Consider the following 23,749-nt stretch of genomic DNA (forward strand, 5'->3'; position numbering starts at 1 on the left):
TCTGGAATATTCTATATATGAGAAGGAGATATCAAATTGGCGCTCCGCATTTGGTATTATAAAGACTAGTACCCTAAGTGAGACAAACTCCAAATGATGCTAAAAGCAGATTTAACTGGAAACACTGGAAAGCATAGTTTGATGCAATCCCTACATTTCTCTTCCAGTTAACTCATGTCATCAGCTCTCTTGGTGTACATCAATATTCTGATTTATTTAATATTGCTGAATTTCTGAATTATTTACTTTCCAGGCACCCTTATCTGCGCCTGTTTAAATGCTTTTTGTAATACAAATTAAGCACCTTTCTGAATGCAGTTATGTATACAATTGTATTTTGTTTTGAATAGAACTCTGCCAAATTAATAAATGTTATTGTTTCCAAGTACAAACAACTCTCTGAAGTGTATATCCTGCCACTGTCAGGTTGTATGCACATTAATTATTAAAGTACACCTTTAAAAGTGGATTGAATAATTATTAATATTAGTTATTACCTGGCTGATGCCTTTGTTTAGGTTGATTTAAAAAGTTAGGTTTAAATTCTAAATTACTTGAAGTTATTTACCCACTGGTTAATTTTTACTATCATTTGAAGGCAAGTACCTTGATTAAGTACCAGAGCAGGAGTGAAGACTGGAACATGGGTCCTTAGACTGGAAATCAGTGGCTCCAGTGATATGTAATAAAAGCCCCAGCTTTTCTTCTTTATCTCAGAATAAAAGTAATATTTCATATGGCAAAAATTGTTTTTTTTTTTTTTGTAGTCTCATAGATGGAATAAAAAGGGCATGTCCCTGAGCGACAGAAACTCAGCTACTCTGTCAATTTTATTTCGCAGCGTAAAGAAAATATTGGGTCCTCTACGGATTCTACTGACAAACCTATCTATATATTTTTTAAAAATGAATAGGCTTTTGGCATATCCTCAAACTGCAATTTCAAGCCAGGACTGACGATACCTGGTAATCTCCAGTTGACAACTGGACCTCCAGCCTATCAAGACGTTCATGAGGAAGCAACCTGAGCAAAATTCCAGATGAATCCTTCAGAACAACCATTCAGCTCTTCTGCTTAAACAGTGTGATTCCACTTCACTCATGTTTTTTGTTTTTTTTTTTTCCACCAGATGTAATTCCTGTCACGAGGAGCTTGCACGGAGTCAAGCTCAGCTAAGGATGCCACGGGTGTTAGACGGTGTCATCTAGCCCTAGCTGCAGTCTGAGCTCCTTGATACCACTTAAGAAGCAGGCAATTCCTGCTCTCTTTGGCCACTGTTCTTTCTCAGCTGAGGAAATTAATTACCCCGTCAAAGCCCTGGAGCAAGATAGGAAAGACAGTTTAATTTAATGTGTTTTCCAACAGAACAGCGAGCGAGCCTCCCCCCATCCTCCCCTGCCACACACACACACACACACACACACACACACAGAGCAAGTATCACCTCAGTCGTGATCCCTTCAGCAAACCCAAGAAGGGCCACATCAATCTCTCCTGTGATTCCCAATATGACCCATGGTGAAAGGGAACCCCCCATACCCCAGTGCGCCCTGGGGACAAGGCCCATTGCACAGAGTCTGCACAGTGTGCGGCAATCACATCAGCTGCCTGAGCGCACCCGGGCCACCGTCCCTCTCAATATCACCTTCTCACTCGGCTGGGCGGCAGAGATGGCAACATGAATCACCGAGACACGGCTCGTAGCCCATAGCCCGCAGCCCGTAGCTGCAAACCGCAGCAATGGCCAACAGTACAGCAAACCTCAGGAAATGCAGCAGGGCCGACATACAGCTAACATAATAATAATAATAATAATAATAATACACAGACACACACATTTTCAGAACCGCTTGTCCCATAATAATAATAATAATAATAACAAATATAATAATAATACCAATAATAATACTGATAATAATAATAATAATAAGAAGAAGAAGAATAAGAATAAGAATAAGAATCTTCCACACAGGAGTGTCCAGTTGGCTTGGCAAGTGTCAGAAATGCTAACCACTAAATTCCTCTCTTTTCCTGTGCGGATTTTTTGCTGCCTGTTTTCCTGTTTCTGCTGCAATAACATTTAACACAACAGCATTCTAAACCCATTTCCCAGCAATGTGCACGCGAAGGAATGGCAGACAAATAATGTCACAGCAAGTTAATGACTGTAATTACATGCAGTTATATGCTGTTTTTCACATTTCAGGGCTGTCATTCGTGCCAGCACTTCAATCCAAATGTTTTGCTTCAAGAGCTTCAGGATGTGCATAATGAATATTTGGAAATTTCCGGAAAAGGGGTAGGGGTCCAGCAGGTTTTCATGTTTAGCTGTTATTAATTCATGAAAAATATCATCATCCTCCGTATTTTAAATTACGGTGGGAACGGCATCGAAGGAATTACGACAAGACATTTCCAAGTTTAATGAAAACGCTAGTGCGATCAAACAGCATCCTTCCGGCACCATCTTGGGTGTGGATTCCGCCCAGAGCCTAGAAGGAAGCGGGACATGTGACAAGCACGACACCCGTCCTACACGCGCAATCCGCTTCCTCGGAACGTGTTCCCCACACTGACCAGTGTACTTAACTGACACGCCTGGCTCACCCTCTCCATCCTGGGAGGCGGAATCCTGCCGCAGTCTAAAGCAAAGACGCTAAGAGGGAGCCCACGGTGTAAGAAGATGATCTGCCATGGTGCCTAATCCGCATTCCCAAAGCAGGGGTTTGTTCTTCTAATGAAAAGGCAACAATCCAAGCAAGAAAGAGGGAACAAGCAATAATCCAATAAAGAAACAAGCTCACAGTGGGCTGTGCGTGGAAAGCTGCAGAACTGTCAAATGCTTTGGGAAAAAAAAAAAACCAGGCTGTATGCTTTTTTATACTGACAAAATGATACTTGTGCAGATGTGTGGAGAGAGGAGTCATAGTGTGTAGTGGAGTGTTTGCCTGGGACTGCAACGATGGATGCGATGTAAATTGAATTCTACTGGAAGTGGTCAGTGTATGAGGCTGGATGTGAGTAGCTCATTATTAAGAGCGCTGTGTGTAAGACAGATGGGATCGACATGAGGGCGCGTTTGTTTTCCACCAGTTGTGTGTGTGTGTGTGTGTGTGAGCGCGAGGACGGATGCAAACAGAATTTTAATGGGAGTGGTCTATGTTTGTGCAAGGATGCATGTAAGTGTCTGTTACGGGGAAAAGTGCGTGTGTGTAGATGTATGTGAGTGGGGTTAATAAAACTGATTAATGAAATAATAAAACTCCCTAATAAGGGGAGTACTGTGCATTTGCGTGCGTGTGTGTGCGCGTATGTGTGTGTGTGTTTGTGGAAGGATACGAGTGGGCCTATACTGGGAATACCGGTGGGTAGTATGGGTGTCACACCGCCGTTCTGGGAATTTGCGTGGTCCCCTGCGAACCGGATTTGCAGAGATTCCTCGCACAGATCCACAGCATCTCGGCTTTAATTGCCTTTTCGCTGGAATGTAACGGAGAGCCCCCGAGGGCGAGTGTTTAAACCACACCATCGAAAATCACATTATGCGGATAATGTACACACGCGGCTGAGCGCATGGAGGACAGAGAGAGCTAGCTGAGATTTATGGACCTGCACTGCGCTGGTAGAGTCCTTGATCACGACCCACTGAATCAGGCCTGCAGCTACTGTGCACAATACTAAAAGCAAACCGCGCAGTGTGTCCAGACAGCACAAAATAAAAATGGCTTTGGAGTCGGACGGACGACTGCCGTCCCAAGCAGGGTAGCGAAGCTGACTGAGTCAATTCTGCATGTTTGTCAGAGCACTGTTAAATCTGATTGATCAACCACAATTAAAGTCCAAAGGAGCTGAATAGTGGAAAAAGATTACACTCCCTTGCCACATTCTGACTAACATCTAAATCCTTTTTCTTGTAGGCTATAGATGAGTATAATACGATACGACAAGGACGAAAGGCTAAGGTGGAAGATGCGATTCTGGTGGAGCAGGTAGCAGCGGATCCAGGTGCCACAGACCAAAGGCATGTTTCAGGTGAACTGGGGTACCCGAATTACTATGAGTATGGAGTACATCCTACAGCGTAAATCTCCTTGGACAAAGGTGTTAGTTAAACGCAAATTAATGTATATTTTTGCAGAAAGCATCAAACAACTTTTAAAGTTTGGAGGATCACGAAGAGAAAAAAGACTCAAAGCTGAAATTCGCTGCTAGGGATCCTACTAAGAGAAGAAGCTGAAGGCTCCCTGGGTACGGATGGCTGCACTGGGGTCACAGCCCACATCGAGATCCTTTATCACACCAGAGTGTCTAAACCTGTGACAGATCTGAACAGCAAGTCATTCTTAAATCACACCGGTGGTCTTGTGTGAAATATTAATTGTTATTTAGAATGTTAGATGCCACAATACAACACTATTTACTGCATTTAGCTGACACTTTTGTCCAGTGTTTTCTTTTGAATACTGTACTAAGGTGCTTTTTACCCAGTTGTACAGTTGGGAAATTTTTACTGGAGCAATTCAGAGTAAGTATCTTGTTCAACAGCACTACAGCAGGAAATCAAACCTTGTTCCTTTGATTGCAAGGGGAGGGCCTACTTGTGTCCCTTTACAAAATTAAAAAAAAAAAAAAAAAAAACCAACGTAAGAGGAGCACAGTACCAGACTTTTCAGACTTCTGTGACATTCTTTTTCGGTTTGGTTTTGTTTTTCTCACGAGGGCAGCTAATTTCAACTTCTTGGAGCTCGCGATAAATCACAGCACTGTGTCTTTCAGACAGTTTCCAGCAGCCCGCCTTTATCCTATAAATATCTTCACTTCTGTCCAGCATTAATCACTTAACCTGAGTCTCTTCCAGCTTTCCGTCTCCTTGGGAATTACGCCACTCAGGATGGCACATGTAACGCAGAACAGCACCTATGTCTAGTCCGCACAAATACTGCTTTCATTTGTTAGCCCCATTTGCAGCTTATACTTTTTCGGGTTTGTGAAAACAAAATTTCGGGACATTTAGATCAAACCCATGGCCACGCCCAGTTGTCAATCATACACAACCATAATCCACCCACCAATCACCATTCCTTCATGTGCTTTTCCTCAAAGCAGCGAGTCCTGCATGTGTTGCTGCCCTACAATTGTTGCTCTGTGGTGGTTTGCTCACTCTCTTCTACCTGGGCTCTGGCAGTCCCCACTCGACCCGTCTGGGCGCCATCATCTTGGCACTTCAAGTCAAAGTGCCTTTTTTCCTCATTTCAACTTGGTGGCACGGCGAGTAGCGCTGCTGTCTCACAGCACCTGGGTGGTGCGATTAGGACATGGGATCAAGCCCCACTCAGTCTGTATGGAGTTTGCATGTTCTCCCCGTGTCTGCGTGGGTTTCCTCCGGGTGCTCTGGTTTCCTCCCACACTCCAAAGACATGCTCAGGTCAGGTTCACCCATAGTGTGTGAGTGACAGAGAGAGAGTGTATGTGTTCTACTGACGTATGGATGAGTGACCCGGTGTAAGTAGTGTATCTAGCAGTGTAAGTCACCTTGGTGAATAAGGTGCGTGGGCTGATAACACTACATAGAGTTCATTGGAAGTCGCTTTTGAGAAAAACACCTGCTAAATAAGTAACTGTAAGTCCTTTTTAAATCAAACCGTTACCGCCACTAATACCTGTGCAATGCCTAGGAGGGCTGGGTTTTTTGTTTGTTTTCCTTTCTCTTCACGGTTCAAAAGCACAATCAGTTTAATACTTCTAAATCGTGAATGTAAAATTTTGTGTTTAATATTTTGTCCTCAAGAGTCATTGAATGTTATAGACTATAAACTATAGCTCTTTTAGCTGAAATATTACGGATTTTTAATTACTTGTCTTCATTCAGATTTCAAAAGAATTACATTTCATTTGATACTCTTATGGCACCCACTGATTTTGAAGTTTCCATGGTTGTTTCTGGGTCTAAGTTTACCTAATGTTTTGATGTTAAATTTTGCACCTTGCTTCTTTAATTAAGTTCAGATATAAAATGCAAACCAGTATAAGGGCAGGGAAAGCCTCTTAATCACTGCACGTAAACCTACTTACACTATTAGTTTTAATGTATGTTTTCATACAGTCCACACTATCAGTCAGCGATCACAGTGTGCAATGGATAGCTGAACGGAAGAAGTGTTCAAGAGACCAGTGTTAAGTATCAGGCCCCAGTGCGCAGTCAGCATCACACCTTACCATAGTGTGGAATAATGGCCCAGGCCATGGCTGAAGCATAAATGCCCCCAATCATCCAGAACATGCACAGCCAGCTCAGGTGTTCGCCCCGCTTCTCCCGTGCCAGCACCTCCGCAAAGAAGGAGAAGACAATTGGCACAGCTCCACCGATCCTGCAGAGGGGGTACAAAGAGGTGTGCCCCTAGTCAACGGGGAGTACCATTCACAGTCAGGTCAGTTCGTGGACGCTGAAGTCAAGATGCAGCAGCTGACAAAACAACCAGTTCACATTTGAAGGACACGTTGAGAACACAAGAAGTGATCTGGGTCTCACAACACACTTTGTGAGCTCCTTCTGAAATGACTGACCATCATCTCATCACAAGCTTTGAAACCGTCAGTAAACAAAAACCCACCGAAATCGCGCCGTTCCGGAACTTTGCGACGCCTTCACCCTTGCCTGAAATTAATTTTGTTTGTCAAAAAAAAAAAAAAAAAATCCCGAAGAGGAAGTCTTAGCTTGTCTGGTGTTCATTAGGCACAGTGCCAGCTCTGCATGAAACAAGCTCTTCCCCTGGAAATTTGGCACGTCCTATCAATTACTCCGAAGCCTGGTGGAGAAATTTGTTAATGCTTCCCCTGGACGGAGACAGGATGGGGGCTCGTCTTAACTCAAAGCAATTTTTAAATAAATACGAGCCACGTGGACACTTCTCTTCCTTGAATCTTCCTTGACTGATTTTGTTTCCTGAAAGGTCAGGATGTACAGAGGAGGGCTTAACGATTCGGTGACGGGAAACAGCCAGGATTTACAACATTATGAAAACACAGTGGTCATCTTTGAAAGACTGGTGGCATTAACATAAAAACAGTGTGCTTTGTCCACTGACTGTCCCTCATCTTTTGCTGGGAGCTCACAGCAGGGTCACAGCAACACTTTAATACTCCATGTGGAAATGCGTGTACTGGGTTTCACTCCACTCAGCTTCATCACCATTCATCTACGTTAACTGATCCAGTCAGTACAAAGTGATCTCCGTCGCATACTAAAACATAGCGAATGCGGCATGTCATGGATCTAAAACTCAGAAAAGCCGCAGTTGTTATAGCTCAACATATCAAAGTCATTCGCAGGAACTAGGAGAGTTCAGACCCACCAGTAATTGAACTGCAGACCCACGAACAGTAACACTTTACCCATTCAAGAAAACGGTGATCTCTAGAGGATCAACCAGAATCACTCCAATCAACACACCTGATATCACATCTGAATGGAGAAAACAGTGTAAAACTATTCCATTTTAAACGGAATTTCTCAAGGTGTGCGTCTGCACAGCACACCAGCAGCTCACACTCCGAACCCTTTTTGAATAATTCAACCATTCCACATTAATTCAGTACATTAACACCTGCAATAAATCCTATAAACATAATTTTGTTTATAACCAAAAGAGCTGCGCACTTAGTTTGACATCTCATTTTAATTCCGAGCAACACAGTCTTGATATTCTGCTTTGATCCGCTGTTATATTCTATTATCCCTTTTAAATGTGTCACAAACTGCAGTAAAAGAAGGAAAAAAAAAAAAACGGCACAAACCTTTACCTTGTAAAATGCTTTATCTTATGGGACATATTAAGTTAAATAAACCTAGCCTTAATTATAAGAGATTACATTTGTTTTTTTTTTTTCCCCCTCATTTTATAAGCAGAAAAAAACAGACACGCACAGTTCAGCGGCTGCTGCAATACCAAGGGAGACGAGGCTCATTGTCCGTCCGGAGGAGACTGCTGTCTGAAGGCATTTTGATTAAAGCGGTCACGATAAAAGCTCCTGCCTTGGCTTTTCAATTATCCCTCTGCTTTTCGTGAACTCTGGAGCCTTGGGCCTCCCAGCTGCTTTTCAGCAGGAAGCGCTAACTTGGCACGTAGACGGAGAGCCACGGCCTCGCCGCGTGTTTGAGAACACATTCGTGACTCACGACGCAAAAAGTTAGAATAGGTACAATACACCTGCAGCAGGCAATTTCTGACTAGTGGGAAGACAAATCTGTTAAACTCATTACCGTTACGATCAACAAGATTTCGGTAAGCCTGTTTGTAAGGCATATGATTCACATTGTTTTGCGACACTGGATAAAATTACCCAAGATTTCAGCTGTTTTTTTTTTTTCCCCATTTATTTCAGCTAGCTTCGAAAAGATAAATTGTTTATGCAAATACTTCCAGCTGAATACCTAAAAAATATGCCCATTGCATTTTAAAGATGAATGACTGTGTCCGCTGACTATGCAAATGTACAGTAAAGGTGTAGAATTCATTTTCAATGTCATAAAAAAGTTTCTCTTTGTAGTTGCATAAGGAAACTGTGAACTTAGGAAGAACAGAAGCAAACGTTAACTAGAAGGTGGTATTCTCTGTTTTTTGACACCTGGTGACAGCTGTGTCCCAGACACCAATTATTCTTCTCATTGAAACTGTCAGCAGTACAGGAAAATGCTCTGTGAATGTATTTTAAAAAATATTTCTGAATTACTGTTGGTTTTTGCCCAAAAATGTAAAAAAAAAGAAAGACTGATACCAACAGCTCAATTTATTTAACAGTAATAATAATCATTCTAACAATTTTTGCAGAGATTCTATTTGATGTCTAAGTTGAGCTTCTGTTTCTAGAACTGCATTCTTTTACTTTTCGAGCATCTCTGCAGCGGCTGTAAAAATAATGACCCCAAAAAAAGAAGGAAGACAAAAAAAAAACTGAGTTAAATGACAACTTGTATGATGCAGTGATTTTTTTTGACCCTTTACAATAAAATTACAAACAAAGGAAGGGAGGAATGGAACTTGGTGCGAATCCCCAACACTCACCCAAACCCTGCGATGAGTCGGCAGAGGAGGAAGAAGCCGTAGCCCTGCACAAAGGAGGACAGGAAGGCAAAGAAGCCATTGATGGACAGACTGATCAGGAGACACTGCCGACGGCCCACCTTGTCCGACATTCCCCCCCAGAAGAAGGCTCCCAGCATCATCCCCAGATAGACAATGCTGCCTGTGGAGGGATAGAAAGACAGTAAGAGAGAGAGAGAAATACAGCATCAGTATATACACCTCCACCACGCAGATAACCCCAGACAACTTGGATCTGTTATAGTCAATCAATCAGTCAGCTTGAATTTAACAGTGAAATACTGCAGCCAGGATGGTCGCAATGCCCTTGAGAAAAACTGTTCTGTCAGGTAATGTGAGAAAATCTCCAAAGGAGTCCAAAACGCATTCCTCAACCCCTTGGACCAAGATCTCCTGGCAAAATAGATACAAATACAAATAATGGTGCATAACAAGGCATCGGGCCCTGATGATACATACTGCGCTCTAGAGTTTATGTGAAAGTTTTGGACAGGACTGTGGAATATGCCCAGACAGCAAGTACAGTATGGGTCGAAAGTCTGCAGTTATTAATAGGTGTGTTTGATGTGGGACAAAGTGTCCTCACATCAAAGCACAAAAAGGGACAGGATATGGCTGATGGCTGTTTGGGATCCAGGGAGAATAAAATGCTTGTCTACAAGTCACTTCAATGCATGAGCAAACGATGGAATGAAGCAGTAAGTCAGGCACTATGACAGCCTGGGAAAGATTTAGATATTCAAAACTTTTTTATTTTATACAGCAATTACATTTACACAAGCTACAGCAGTATATTAGGAGTTTCACAAGCATAGCCATTTACTTATTTAGTAGATGCTTTTCTCCAAAGCAACTTCCATTGAACTCTATGTAGTGTTATCAGCCCACACACCTTATTCACCAAGGTGACTTACAATGGATCACTCATCCATACATCAGTGGAACACACTCTCTCTGTCACTCACACACCATGGGGGAACCTGAACAGCACGTCTTTGGACTGTGGGAAGAAACCAGAGCACCAGGAGGAAACCCAGAGAGGCACGAGGAGAACACGCAAACTCCACACAGACTGAGCAGGGATCGAACCCATGTCCTCTCACACCACCCAGGTGCTGTGAGACAGCAGCACTGCTCGCTGTGCCACCACGCCACCCGTATACAAAATAAATGAAATAAAATAAATGCCATAAATGAAATAAAACATTGCATGGACTTTTTAATCATACAATCTTATAGGCAGGTAGGGTAAGTGCACTTGAATCAGTAGAGCAACACAAGTAGTTTGCCATTGTTTTCTTCTATACATGTCTTTGGACTGTGCGAGGAAACCCATAAAAACACAGAAAGAACATGTCAACTCAGCACAGACTGAGAGGGGTAAGGACTCCATATCCAAAAGCACAACCTAGAAGCACCAGCACTACCCACCGTGCCACTACTTCACAGAACGGTGATACTTTTTCCATAATGATTTCTTCAACACATTTCTGAAAAAAATATTATTTTTGAAATAATCAAGCAGACCACAAATACAATTCTGAAAAGAAACAACCATGAAAGGTTAAAAAAAAAAAAAATTAAAGGGTTAACAGCTAAGGGTAAAAGTCAAGCGCTATTTTTATTCATTTACTTACAGCACTCTCTCTGCTTATATACTGAAATAGAACACATTAAAGGATAACCGAGATTTACAATGCAGTTTTGCAGCATGGGGAGCAACGCATGACTTCATTTTAGTAAGACAACTTTTTGTCATATTGACCCAAGAGAAAAGATGTTACGACGTTCATTGAATGTCATCAGGGCCAACAAAAGAACAGCCTTTGTGTCACCGCCGAGACAGCAGCGAGAGCCACGCTAGGGCTCTGGCGTTGGCCTGGCGCCAGTCAGACACTAGCAGGGGTCCGATGAGCCTCAGCCTGCAAACTCTGGGTCACATCACCGATGACGTGTCCTGACGGACCGACGACGCCAGCTTTCAGCGGCAGTACCCGTGGGTCGGGACCGCTCTTTCCGGCACTGTAATTTATTACTGGTGACAGGCGGTGCAGAGGGACCTCGCTGCGGCACCGCGGCACAGCCAGCCAAGGAGCTGTTTTACCGCTTAATTGCCCTCGGATTTTCGTATCATTAAAGCCACACAAAAGCTAAGAAAATGAGAATGCAGACTTGCACTGAATAGCATACGCATAGAAAAAAGTTATTTTAAAGTAACGGGATATTGATTACAGTACTGACAGCACACTAGAGCCCAAGAACACTAACCATTTTAAGAAATCAATTTAAAAAAAAATACATTTTCAGGATGAATTTAAAACACTAAATTTTGACCCTAAGGAAAAGCAAAACTCTTAAATTCTGGGTTGGGGGGGGGGGTAAATTTGTATCTTTTGATGGCAGAAAGCGAGATGATTTTGCAGAAAGCACCTTGTCCCTGGGTTCATCAATCCGATCAATATGCACAAGACGAGCGTACCGCTAGTTCCCTCAAATCTTACTCTGACAAACCATTGTACTGAATACGCTCCTGTGATATTCATCATATTTTCTAATTTGCAAACATTTATTTTCCACTGCTGTGTCTTGCAGTTGCTTGCGGATTGCTGGCAAATCTATGCATGTACTACCCTGGCAGGATAAGATTTAGGGAAACCCTTGTGTGAGACTGTGACACTGTTTGCGCTATTTCTCCGTGGCTATAGGCTGTAATTGAAATTGAACAGCACAGCCCCCCAAAGCCTTAGGGCCGGCATTAGATAATGCGCATATCAATAACTGTAGTCGGAGCTTGACAGCACTAAGGACGTTGGTACTTAATTGGTTCCAGCCAAGGCCCCATTTAGAGGCCTTGTCACACTGCCCAAAAAAACACAGAGAGCTGAGACAATAGTCAGAATGAGCTAATGAAGACCTTCAGTGCAGGTGCTACATCCGAAGATACAAGGCCATATTACGTTTACATTTATTCATTTAGCAGATGTTTTTCTCCAACACGACTTACAATGTTAATGTTACAATTATTTACCCTATTCATACAGCTGGGTAATTTTATTGGAGCAATTAGGGTAAGTACCTTGCTCAAGGGTACTACAGGTGGAGATCAAACCTGTGACCTTTAGAGCTAAATGCAGCAGCTCTAACCACTACGCTACCAGCTGTCCCAGTATTAAAGGCACTGATAATAACACCTGGATATTATTTAAGAAATGTAGACAGTGTTTGACGTTAAATTTGTACTGAAAAGGCAAGTGTCTCCATAGCTCAGCCTCCCAATTGCAGATATACCAAACATTACTCACACACGGAACCACTGGCAACATCTCCGAGGCTCCTGTCACCCACCAGCTTGGCAGCGCTCCTTGTTCACCGAGTGACATGAGAAAGGAATTGATTCGGCAGTTCAAGCCGAGCCTCACGTTCCCTCCATCCACCTAACTTGCTATCGACACCATTAAATGCTATTGACGGCTCACTCCAGAGCTTGGAACAACACGCTGCTGCACTGATATTTACTGTAAAAGTCTTAGTTTCGCAAGAGAATTGCTACAAGGAATTCAACCCCCCCCCAACCCCGTGCCCCATGCTGGAATTCAAGAGAAGCTGCAGAGAAATTGTAGTACTGATGCCATCAAATAAAAAACAGTATGCTGAACCATTTCGCTTCTCAGAGGAGTGAAACATCTCTGAAGCAGGCCACTAAGCTCAAGTCAAGCTGGTTTGGCAGATATACTGTATATATACAACATATGGGCTGCATAGCACCTCCGTTGCTTATAAATTGCAAATGATGGTACTCTTGGGAGAATGATCTAATTTAAATGGGTAGTTCATGAGCTAAACATGGAAGAGACACAGAGGACACAGATACCCCTCGCTCTCAGGAGCGTTTTTTTAGCTATAGACCACCCGACATGCAGTACCAGACATGGAGTCGTAGAACATGTGTGATGATGATACATTGGCAATTTTTGCTGAAATGGGTCAGTTCATCCTCTGCATTTAACAATGTGATTTTATTTTTTTCTAGAAATTAGAAGCGCCAAAAGCAAGAATCATGACACAAATATTGATATGAAATGTCATCAAAACGGTCCGTTTTGTTTTCAGTTAGCAAAAGCATTGTAAAATCCGATGCTATAAAGTGATTTATATGTCTCTCCCACAGGGGTCAGGAGCTGAGACAACTACATTTCCAAAGTGGCTTTAACTCCTTTGTCCTACTATTCCATTACAAACAAGAAGCCACGCTGTTTTACCGTGCATGTGTGCATTCATAAGCACGCGCGCACGCACTGAAGCTGCTTGTCCAAAGCAGGGTCACGGTGAGCCTAACCCAGCAACACAGGGTGTAAGGCTAGAGGGGGAGGGGACACACCCAGGACAGGATGCCAGTCCATCAAAGGGCACCCCCAGGAGGACTCGAACCCCAGATCTGCCAAAGAGGGGGACCTAGTCAAACCCGCTGCGCCACCGAAACCCCCTATTCACAACCATAAACATGGAATTATAAAGTCATTTTTTTTTAATTTACATCATTCATAGATTTGCACTGTGAGAAGACAAGGGACTACCAAAACAAGCTGACTGATTTTTATGTTTTCACATTAAATTATTATTTTAATCGCATAACCTTTTTCTAAGCCCCTAGTTAACTCCTTTTAACTAGACAGTGTTTTGCATTCAAATGAAGATATTGCACATTATACAACAAAGTTTCTACATACACAGTACATACTAGAGGATAAAGAATTATGTCTATGTCATTAGAGACACAGCTATAGCAACAGTGTTATAATCATAGCAACTATAAGTATAATAGCAGCCATTATGTTGTTCTTCGGTGACCGGGCACAGAAGTTCAACGGAACACACTTGAGAGAATATCTTTCAATTAAGTCATTATTGACCCTACAACAATTGATAGCACTGAGAGTAAAGGGCACTCAACTGCCATTCCTGTCAAAAGACTGTAACTACCACTACTGTTTAAGGCATATGTGCAACCTTGAGTTTAACGATTTAACTGTGTACACTTTATGCTTTTACTTAACTCTACCTTTGGTTTTCCTGGGAAAACTGAGAACTTCACCTGGATTATATTTTACTGGCAAATAAAGTAGATGGAGATAAAACTTATGAAATCATATGAATGTAAAAGTTTTGTCTCTGGTTCTAAAAAAACGGGAGCAGGAACATGAGATCAGTGTGGAGGGTGTGAATTTCTGCAGAATTATTATTGACACAGCAGCATGATGTAAAGCATGCAGTGCAGAAGTATTTGTTTCACACTCAAAGGTTACCCAAGACTTTCTCATTTAAACTCTAGGCTCAGTGCTGAGTTACTTTGCATCCCTTAAGATCCATAGAGTGTCCAGTGATAGTGAGGAGCAAAATGGCATGCAGTTATTCTTTGGTTTTGGAAATCACACCAAGGACTGTGGACTGAAAACTGAAAAGTGTGTCAAATCAGCTGATGAAATATGGCAATGTCGAAATTTGAGTTTTGACCTCCAGCGGCACTACAGGTCATCAGGGCCATGTGTCATTTTCCACAGCTCATTACCATTAGTGTACACATAGTGTGTCTGGGCAGTCTGACAGCTTACAGATACTCCGCTGGTGCTGTGTAAATTTCCTGAATGACAGTCCACTGCTACCTGGGGAAACCTTAACAGAAACGTGTAACTGTGACGTCCGGAGGTGAAACGAACACAGACGTGTTTTACTGTAACGTCTGGACACGGGCGCAAAGTGCAATGATCTCAAAAGCAAGAGTATATATACAAGTGCACAGTAGAAATCAGGAAATAAAGCGCAGGGGTGACACGATGAACGCTGAACAAGAGATGCAAGATGTACTCTTAGGGTAAATGCAACGGGTTACGTGAACGGAGCTAAGACACAGAGGAGTGACGTAGACGGGGTTGGAATGCAGGACGTGGACAGAATCACGAAGGACTGTCGCAGACAGGACGGGACTGGAACAGTAACTTTCCAAACAGGTCAGTGAACAGGGAACACAAATCAAAAGGTAGTTGCAGTAAAGGGCTGATCAGGAATCCGCAAACTAGTGACGTGTCTTCAACCAACATTTCTGTTTTCAGAAACAAATTATTTGGCATCACTGTAATTTATTCTCGTGATTCATTAACGCTACTTGTTTCTTAGATGAAACAAATCTATCTGCATAAATATGCAAAAAGGAATCAATGATTTATAAATCAAGTGGTGCATTAGCTCCCCAAATTGAAGCTGGGACTAAGAGACATGCTTTTCATCTGCAAAGGTATTTTTAAAATATGCCCTTAAACAGATGCATACCTGGCCTGCAGTTCATGGACCAAGCCATCGTTTTCATCATTTGTGAATGGTATTGCCAGATATATGGAAACATTACAAGGCCATGTGATATTTTTGGAAAATTTGGAAAAACTCCAAGATGTTACAGCTGAAGCCGGAGCAGAGTGTGGCATGAGTATGGTAAAGGGCTCTTTTTCTATAGCAACAGTTAATGGAAGTGGGCCACGCAGCTAAGGAAGAGTCAGCATGAGCCGGGACAGTGGACTGCTGCAGCCTGGTAGGGTGCTGATATTTCGAATGAGCACAGCAGATGACGGCCCACTGGCCACGTCCATGATGCACTGGGACAGGGCACTCAGGCGTGGCTGTGAAGACTGCTGAACTGAGCACTGCTCAGTTTTGTTGCAGTGCTGGTGTAGCAGTAAAGGAATGGGTTTTCTGACCGGGTGGTTGCAGGTTCAAAGCCAATAGGAGGAGGAATGTAGATGTTGCATTCTATAGGAACATAACTGAACTGTAACGTTAAAGAAATAGACGATGTGAAGTTCTCAGTGTCAATCGTTCTGGGTAATGGTGTCAAAGTACAATAATCATAAAATAACACTGTTCCCTAAGACTGCTCCTAAGATGACACAATGTGTTAATAAAGACGCATGGCTGTGAATTGCAAAAAACAGAAACAAATCCTTTTCGAATAAGACTAACCTTTGTAAAATATTAATTATATGATGTTTCTGTAATTTAGGTAATACAAGAGTTTATTTACATTAACTCTTTGATGCAACAACTCATAGGCTGCAGTCACTGCTACTAATGATACTAAATGTATATTTACTGGGTACAGTTCCTGGACTTAGAAATAAAATCCTTAGTCATTAAAAAGACAGAACAGGGGTACAAAGCCCTTCCTAACATTCAGTGTTTTTGAAAGTCTTGGTAGAACAAAAAGTAAAATGGAGTGAGAGAGATGTAAAGAGAGTGAGGGAGAGATGGTGCAGGGGAGGGGGAGAGGAAGCCCTGGGGTTTTGCAGTGTCAGATCCTGTGAGAGCTCCCCAGAGACCCACAGGAGCATTCAGCTGCATCATGAACTCTTTTTGATTTCATGCTTTGATGCTTTTTTTTCACAGGGGCAGATAACTGGGGTGGGGTGATGTAGGTTTGGTGGTGGGATGCCCAATTCCATTAGCTGCCCTGTAACCCGGTTTGCTTTATTAACAGGTCCCAAGCTGGCAAGAAAATGTGGAGGTCAGTCATTTCCTGAAATGGAAACATCATGTTCTCTCCTTGCTCGCCTCGCACTGGTCAGCGTGTAATTAGATTCTATTATTTAGTATGTCTGACATCCACGCTTCCTTTACAAACAAACCTTGGCATAGAAAAGTGTAGCGAATTGAATTAAATTTTACTAGTGAACTTAATTTTTATAACTAAGTTATAAGAATGTTTGTTCTCAAAATATTGCAGCAAATAAAATAAATATTTTTTAAAAATCAAAGACATAGCGGAAAATATATACATATTTACATTTATTCGTTTAGCAGACACTTTTCTCCAAAGCGATGTACACACACACACACACACATTTTCAGAACCGCTCGTCCCTTATGGGGTCACAGGGAACCGGAGCCTACCCGGTAACACAGGGCGTAAGGCCGGAGGGGGAAGGGGACACACCCAGGACAGGACGCCAGCCTGCCGCAAGGCACCCCAAGCGGGACTTAAACCCCAGACCCACCGGAGAGCAGGACTGCGGTCCAACCCACTGCGCCACCGCACCCCCTCAAAGCGATGTACATCTCATAAAAAATACAATTTGTACTTTGTCTTAGGAGAAAGAGACATAGCTGCAGATGTGTGATTCTTAAGTACAGTTAGTTTCCTTCCTTCACCATATGCACTGACGTTCATCACACAAGTAGCTGCATAAAACTTTACCAGAATATCGCCACTTCGTAATCCCCTTCCTAGTAGTTTTTCTTTTTTTTTGAGATACATATAAACATTCACGTTATATTGCAGAAGTGGCTCTGTAAAGTACTGATCCGAGCATGATCGTGAACATTTATACCTTACGGACATGAACAGATGAGTTTTAAGACCCTTTTTAAATGTGGACAAAGATTCAGCAGTTCTGAGCGAGAGGGGGAGGGGGAGAGGGATAGATATATATATATGTATGTGTGTGTATATATATATCGTTTAAGTACAGATAAGACCCGACAATACTGGACATAGATATTATCTGTGATAATAAGTCTGTAATTTTGCTTCCCCAGCATAATCCAGCGTGGTAATTAGGTTGTAATCTCTCAATGGTGCGAGTGTTCAGCAGTTTAGCCACGGTTAACTGCTTTGGGACGGAGCAAGTCACGGCAGCAAGCAGGCCTCAGGTGGGGAGGATTAAGGCACGGGGAGCTCATAGCTGAAAATTACAGCGTCAGAGAGGAAATGTCAGGTGCACTCATCCTCCGCCCTTCCAAGTATGTGGTTGCAGTGGAGCACATTGAGAAGAGAGAGCTGTTGCATTTGAGGCAACGGGGCCCAACAGATGGCTTCTCTGGACCGAAGACTGCATGAGTGTGAACAGTTCGGCCATGTCAGCACATCTCTCAGCCTCACAGTGTCACGCACGAGGTGCAAAGGATACACAACCTGTGTGCCATCTATAGAGTTTCCAGTAGGTAACTCTTCTTGTACACCAAGAATGCAAAAATGACCAGAACCAGACTGCCAAAAGACCATTTTTTGATTTGTCTCAAATAACAACATTCTACGAGGATGGAGAGCACATCATAATAAATAATTAAGCAAGTTCCTTCATCCTAAGTGTTCAGACAGACGACCGCTACAGACCTCCTGTCCTCCATCAAGGGTTCGTTGGAATAGTCCTATCCCAGTAGAAATATGAGGGGAATGATTGTTCCAGTTGATTCACTCATGACCCAGGCTTAACTGTTTATGCATGTTTTTTAAAAACCTGGCACAGAAAAGATTTCAACATTAAAATGTAAGTAGGAAGAAGAAAAAGAATACCGTATGAGAGCCATGCTGTCAAGACTGGGATAACGATGCTATAAAAGGCATGAAAAGAGTAACTTTAACACTAGAGACTGAGAGAAATTATAAGTTACACTATTTTTCTTTCCATTTCTTTCATTGCTGCCTCGTAGCAAACTCCCTGAATTGAGTTTCTTGCACGAAACACTGCATTCTAATAGTGGTGACCAACGGCATTTAGTTCATCTGACAAGCATTCACTGCTGTTTTCTCCTCTGCTATTGCTCAACTGAAACACCTTGACTGGCCTCTCCCATCACACGGCAGTGTAAACAGCTAAGAGGTTAAGCTTCTTAACTTTTAGATATAAGCAACACAATAAAGGTGAATGCAATAAAGCATCTGGGTTGCTGAGTAGCTCAAAGTCAAACTGGGCTGTGGCGTGCATGAAAAATACAGTGATATCAAAAGGAATACGAATACCTCAAACACAGACTAAAGGTCTCCATTAGAGACGCAGCAGTACATTTGTGTCGCATCCACAACCCGCTGAAACTGACGCAGTAAATAAAGGCACTTCTCAAACAGCAACCGAGGAAAACGGACGGGTTCGGAAAGTCTAGCGAAACACAAAAGCGCCACAGCCCTGGAAATTAACGTTGTTGATTTGTTTGAAAAAAAACACTGGTGCAAACTACCATTTTAAATTATGTAAGTGTTATGAATAATTCCTGTACATATCCATGTACAAGCAAATTTGGATGGGGCTCACGACTCAGCTTGTGGTAAACTGCAGAACTTCACCCGCCAGCTTTTTTTTTAATTAGTCTGAATTTATTTTGCGTCACCAACAGCGGATGGTCGGACACAAAAAATGAGACCTAAACACGAAACCCAGTGCAAAAAACACGAGTGAGCAGCAGGCTCAATTCAGTGACGCTAATCTTGTCACCGTAGCCACATAAAAAGCCTATTTGCTTCATATGTGATTCATCTCGACGGTGTCGATCACACAGCCGGGTCTGAAGAACACCACTCTGAGCAGAGAGCGCTCAATCGCACGCGAGAATCCCACCGTCAGCTGACCTGCCATTGTACGAATCATCCATGCCAATATGAATGAAAAATTGAGTAGTTCAGTTACATCTCCTTCAAAGCACCGAATGTTTTGAAAAAAGTGCGTTCTACTCTTGAGCAGCTGTCAAACATAGGCCTGGGTCTGGAACACACACGCACTGTCTGGAACTGCTTGTCCCAAGTGTGGTCACGGTGGGTCGGAGCCTAACCCGGCAACACAGGGCGTAAGGCTGGAGGGGGAGGGGACACACCCAAGACGGGACACTAGTCCGTCGCAAGGCACCCCATGCGGGATTCAAACCCCAGAGCCGCTAGAGAGCGGGATCTGGCCAAGCCCGTGCGCCACCGCACCTCCCTCTGGATCTGGAACAGCTTTCCTTAATTTAGTATTTACGTAACTTGTCAGTATTCATCTCACTTACACAAACAAATGAAGTACAGCAGCTGGTATGTACAATTGCATACATACAGCAGGTATGTAAAATTCAACTCGAGTACTTGGTACTGAAAGAGTAGATAACCAGCACTACTCTCAAAACCAGAGCCTTCAAAGTTTTCTAAGACATTACCTATTCTTTGACTGTTTCTTAATCAAAAGATTAAACGCTACCCAAAATGTGTTTTAAATTAATTTTCATGTCCCACTTAAACAGTATTTCATACAATAAGAGAGTTTTTGAGACATAACTTGAAAGAGCACAATGGAGTAGTGAATATACTGACTACGCTCTGCCTGGGTGGATTCTGGTGACCAACCTTCTGAAATATTCTACGATGATGGCGCATTCTACTGTGATGCAGAAAACTAATATTGAGCTTTTGAGCTTCAGTAGATACTCACCCAACCAGCCCGACCGTGAATTGGGGACGCACATGTCTGTCTCAGCGCTGGGGAGCACAAAGCCCACCACAAAGACCTCCACACCATCTGACATGAGCGCCAGGCCCAGGACAAAGAAGAGCTGCCACTGGAAGCGCCCATGGCCACACTCCTGGATGATGAGCTCGTACTGCTGCGCCAGCTCCTCCTCATCCGCCCTGCGTTCCGACTCCAGCTCCTGCCGGTCCTTCAACGCATCCGATACTGGTCGACCCATCGCCATCTGATTCTCTCCAACCTGGCCCAACGCTGGGATGCCCTGGTACTCTCCTTCGTAGATCTCATCATCCTCGTCATGGCCCTCAGTGACATCACTGGAGCCTTCTTCATCATTGACGGCCTCTGTGTAACCACCGTCCTGCCTGTAGACATAGTCATCATCGTCCTCCTCCTCATCCTGAAAGCGGCTATAGGAGCGCTGGGTATACTCATCTGCGGCGCGGTCCACTACCTTATTGACCTTCTTCACTGCATGCCGTTTGGCCTCCTTGGCGATGTCCTTGGCCCCCTTGACTAGTGACGTCCTCTCCCTGTGGGCATTGTCCATTTTGCCAAGGGCCACCAGCCAATGCGGGAATCACTGGGCAATACTGAGAGTTCTTCAAGAGGGCACCGAGCGAAGCTCTCTGCTCAGTAGGTGGGCAATATCTGCTGGGAACAAAGGAAAAATTAGGCAAAATAAGCTAAATAAAAAGTGTTACATAAAGGTAATTTGACTTGTGGTTTTACTGATGCTTTATGCTTTTTTTCTACATCTGAGCCCTTAACCATTATAACACATTGTATAAACACTTATTTTCTCTGCAAGTGGCAGTAATGCCGTTATATTATTGATGTCAGAAGACTATTTAATACCAACCCACATCCCCTATTTTTGTCTAATTGGCGTGTATATTTAATAAATATTATTGACTACTATTGACTTTTAGTGGCACGGTGTGGTAGTGGGTAATGCTGGTGCTTCACAATGCCTGAGCTGTGCATGCAGACGTGGTTTCAATTCTGCCTTACGGTTTGCGGAGTTTGCATGTTCATCCTGTGGTCAAAACCTGCCGAGAAGGGTAAACCATGCCTACGCTCTCACTTCTCCCACACAAATGCTCGGCGTGAGTCGAATTCAGTTCAGTGGCTCCTACCATACTGTTACCGATTTAAAACTTAGCCAACAACTTTTACACCAGATGGAAGAACCAATGTCAATAACAGCTTGTCCCATGCGGGGTCACGGCAAATCGAAGCCGATCCTGGAAGTACAGGGCGCAAGGCTGAAGGGGGAGGGGAAACATTCTGGACGGGATGCCAGTCCATCGGAAGGCACCCCAAGCAGGACTCAAACCCCGGACCCACCATACAGTGGGCACCAGCCAAGCCCGCTGCACCACCACACCCCCCCCACTGGACGATACATGTCATTTGAAACTGTAAAAAGTGCTGAAGCTCAGAAGTTAGGGTGGAACCCAGGACTTCAGCAGTGAGACAGTAATGCATAGTTTATACGTACTGTATATTATATACATATATATAGAATTCTATACTGTATCATAACAAGCGCAGTTATTTGTAAGTCAGTCATGATAGTATATTTAATTACTTGTGACAAATACAGAAATACAGTATGCAGATTGAGTGACCTGTCACTAGAGTAGACTGACAGGCCCGCCAACATGCAGAGAATGTGTGCCTGTTTTCAGACGAGAGATGCGGGTTTGAATGCTCGCATCGAGATGCGGATATGCTCGTGGACAGTCCATTTTCTCCTCTGCTGAGTAGAGGTTCACCATCTGTCTGTCAAGGTGCAAGCCAAGCATGGCTGATATCCCCTCTGTCAACAGCAATGAGCTTCATTTTGGGCAGTCGCTCAGACAATGGGTAGAGGTCAGGCATACCTGTCTAGCACCAATGACACCAACTGCAATACATGTAGTCCTTCTCAAAAAGTCGTAAGAGAGGGGATACAACGTTAAAGGACTGGAAGACAAGGAGAAAAACTTTGGTGAATTTGTGAATTCTGCTTTTTTTTGATTCTGGGATTTGTGACCATAGTTTTCGTTATTTCAGAAATCTGCTTCATGTTCATTTTTAAGAAAATAATCAGGATGGGTGTTCCAAGATCAAGCACTGTGAAGAGTGACGCAGTATGACAAGTAAGGTTCAAACCAAGAACGGAAATTATTCTCCATATGAAGAGTTACAGACAGGAGTCTCTTTTCCCTAGAAGCACAGATTTTTTTAACATAGTCGCAAATACACACACACACACACACACGTCGTCCGAAACCGCTTCTCCTAAGCAGGTCTGCGACAAGCCAGAGCCTAACTTGACAACACACAGGGTACAAGGCTGGAGGGGGAGGGGACACACCCAGGATGGGACGCCAGTCTGTCGCAAAGCACCCCAAGCGGGACTTGAACCCCAGACCCACCGGCGAGCAGGACCCGCTCAAACCTGCTGCACCACCGCACCCCCCTAGTTGCAAATATAGACTTATAAATTTTATTTGCACATCCTTGTTGCATATTATCAAGTAGAAGGATGACAGTGGAGGGGAAGTGGACATGATAGCAGATATGAAGCCAGCACTTGTAATGTAATGAGTGGCTCGGGAGAGAGGGGAGATATTCTAAATTAAAAGAATAATAATAATAATAATAATACACACACACACACATTTTCATAACCGCTTGTCCCATACGGGGTCACAGGGAACCAGAGCCTAACCCGGCAACTCAGGGCATAAGGCCAGAGGGGGAGGGGACACACCCAGGACGGGACGCCAGTCCACCGCAAGGCACCCCAAGCAGGACTCGAACCCCAGACCCACCGGAGAGCAGGACTGTGGTCCAACCCACTGCGCCACCGCACCCCCCATAATAATAATAATAATAATAATAATAATAATAATAATAATTCTATATTACAAGTGAGCAGTCTTATTTTCACTTTTAAAATTATAACAACTCTCTTCTTGAGAAGTGCTAGTGCACACAGCTTCATGAAATTACAAAAAGAATCAGCCGGTGCTAGTTATCCAGCAAACTCTTATGGCCTGTTGATGACTGTCTTAGCATGGCTGGAACACCATGCTGGAAAAACAGGAGGGCAAACCCTAGTGTAGTCTAGATTAATTTAGGCTGGATAGACTTCTGCCCCTTCAGGACTAGTCCAGAATGATCCAGGGTACAGCACCAAACGGGCCCCTGAATAACTCTTGGCAATAACAAAAGAATGTTAGCTGGGGTAAACTGGGACTTAAACCATGACTTTCAGAGAAAAAGTAAGTGCTTTTACGCACCACATTGCCGACTGGCCCAGCAGACCTCCTTCCATGACAGCCTCTGGCTGGCTGATGTATGTTCCTTCTTTTCTCCTTTGTTCTGCTTTGCCCTCTT

General features: G+C 43.3%; 1 protein-coding gene across 3 annotated transcripts in view; it reads right to left on the bottom strand.

The window, feature by feature from the left end:
• Positions 1-23,749, bottom strand: part of LOC108938091 (synaptic vesicle glycoprotein 2C-like) — a 41,077-nt gene that overhangs the window by 10,335 nt on the left and 6,993 nt on the right. For 2 of the 3 annotated variants that reach the window (XM_029259752.1, XM_018758402.2), the window contains exons 3-5: positions 20,321-21,007; positions 9,063-9,243; positions 6,217-6,368 (exon numbers count right to left, since the gene is read on the bottom strand). In XM_029259752.1, coding sequence (XP_029115585.1) covers positions 6,217-6,368; positions 9,063-9,243; positions 20,321-20,906 — 919 coding nt within the window. In that variant the 5' untranslated portion in view covers positions 20,907-21,007. Of the gene's footprint in view, positions 1-6,216; positions 6,369-9,062; positions 9,244-20,320; positions 21,011-23,749 lie in introns of all 3 variants that reach the window. The other variant, XM_018758403.2, reaches the window with a different exon arrangement.

Source organism: Scleropages formosus, chromosome 17, assembly GCF_900964775.1.
Source record: "Scleropages formosus chromosome 17, fSclFor1.1, whole genome shotgun sequence".
Lineage (NCBI taxonomy): Eukaryota > Metazoa > Chordata > Actinopteri > Osteoglossiformes > Osteoglossidae > Scleropages > Scleropages formosus.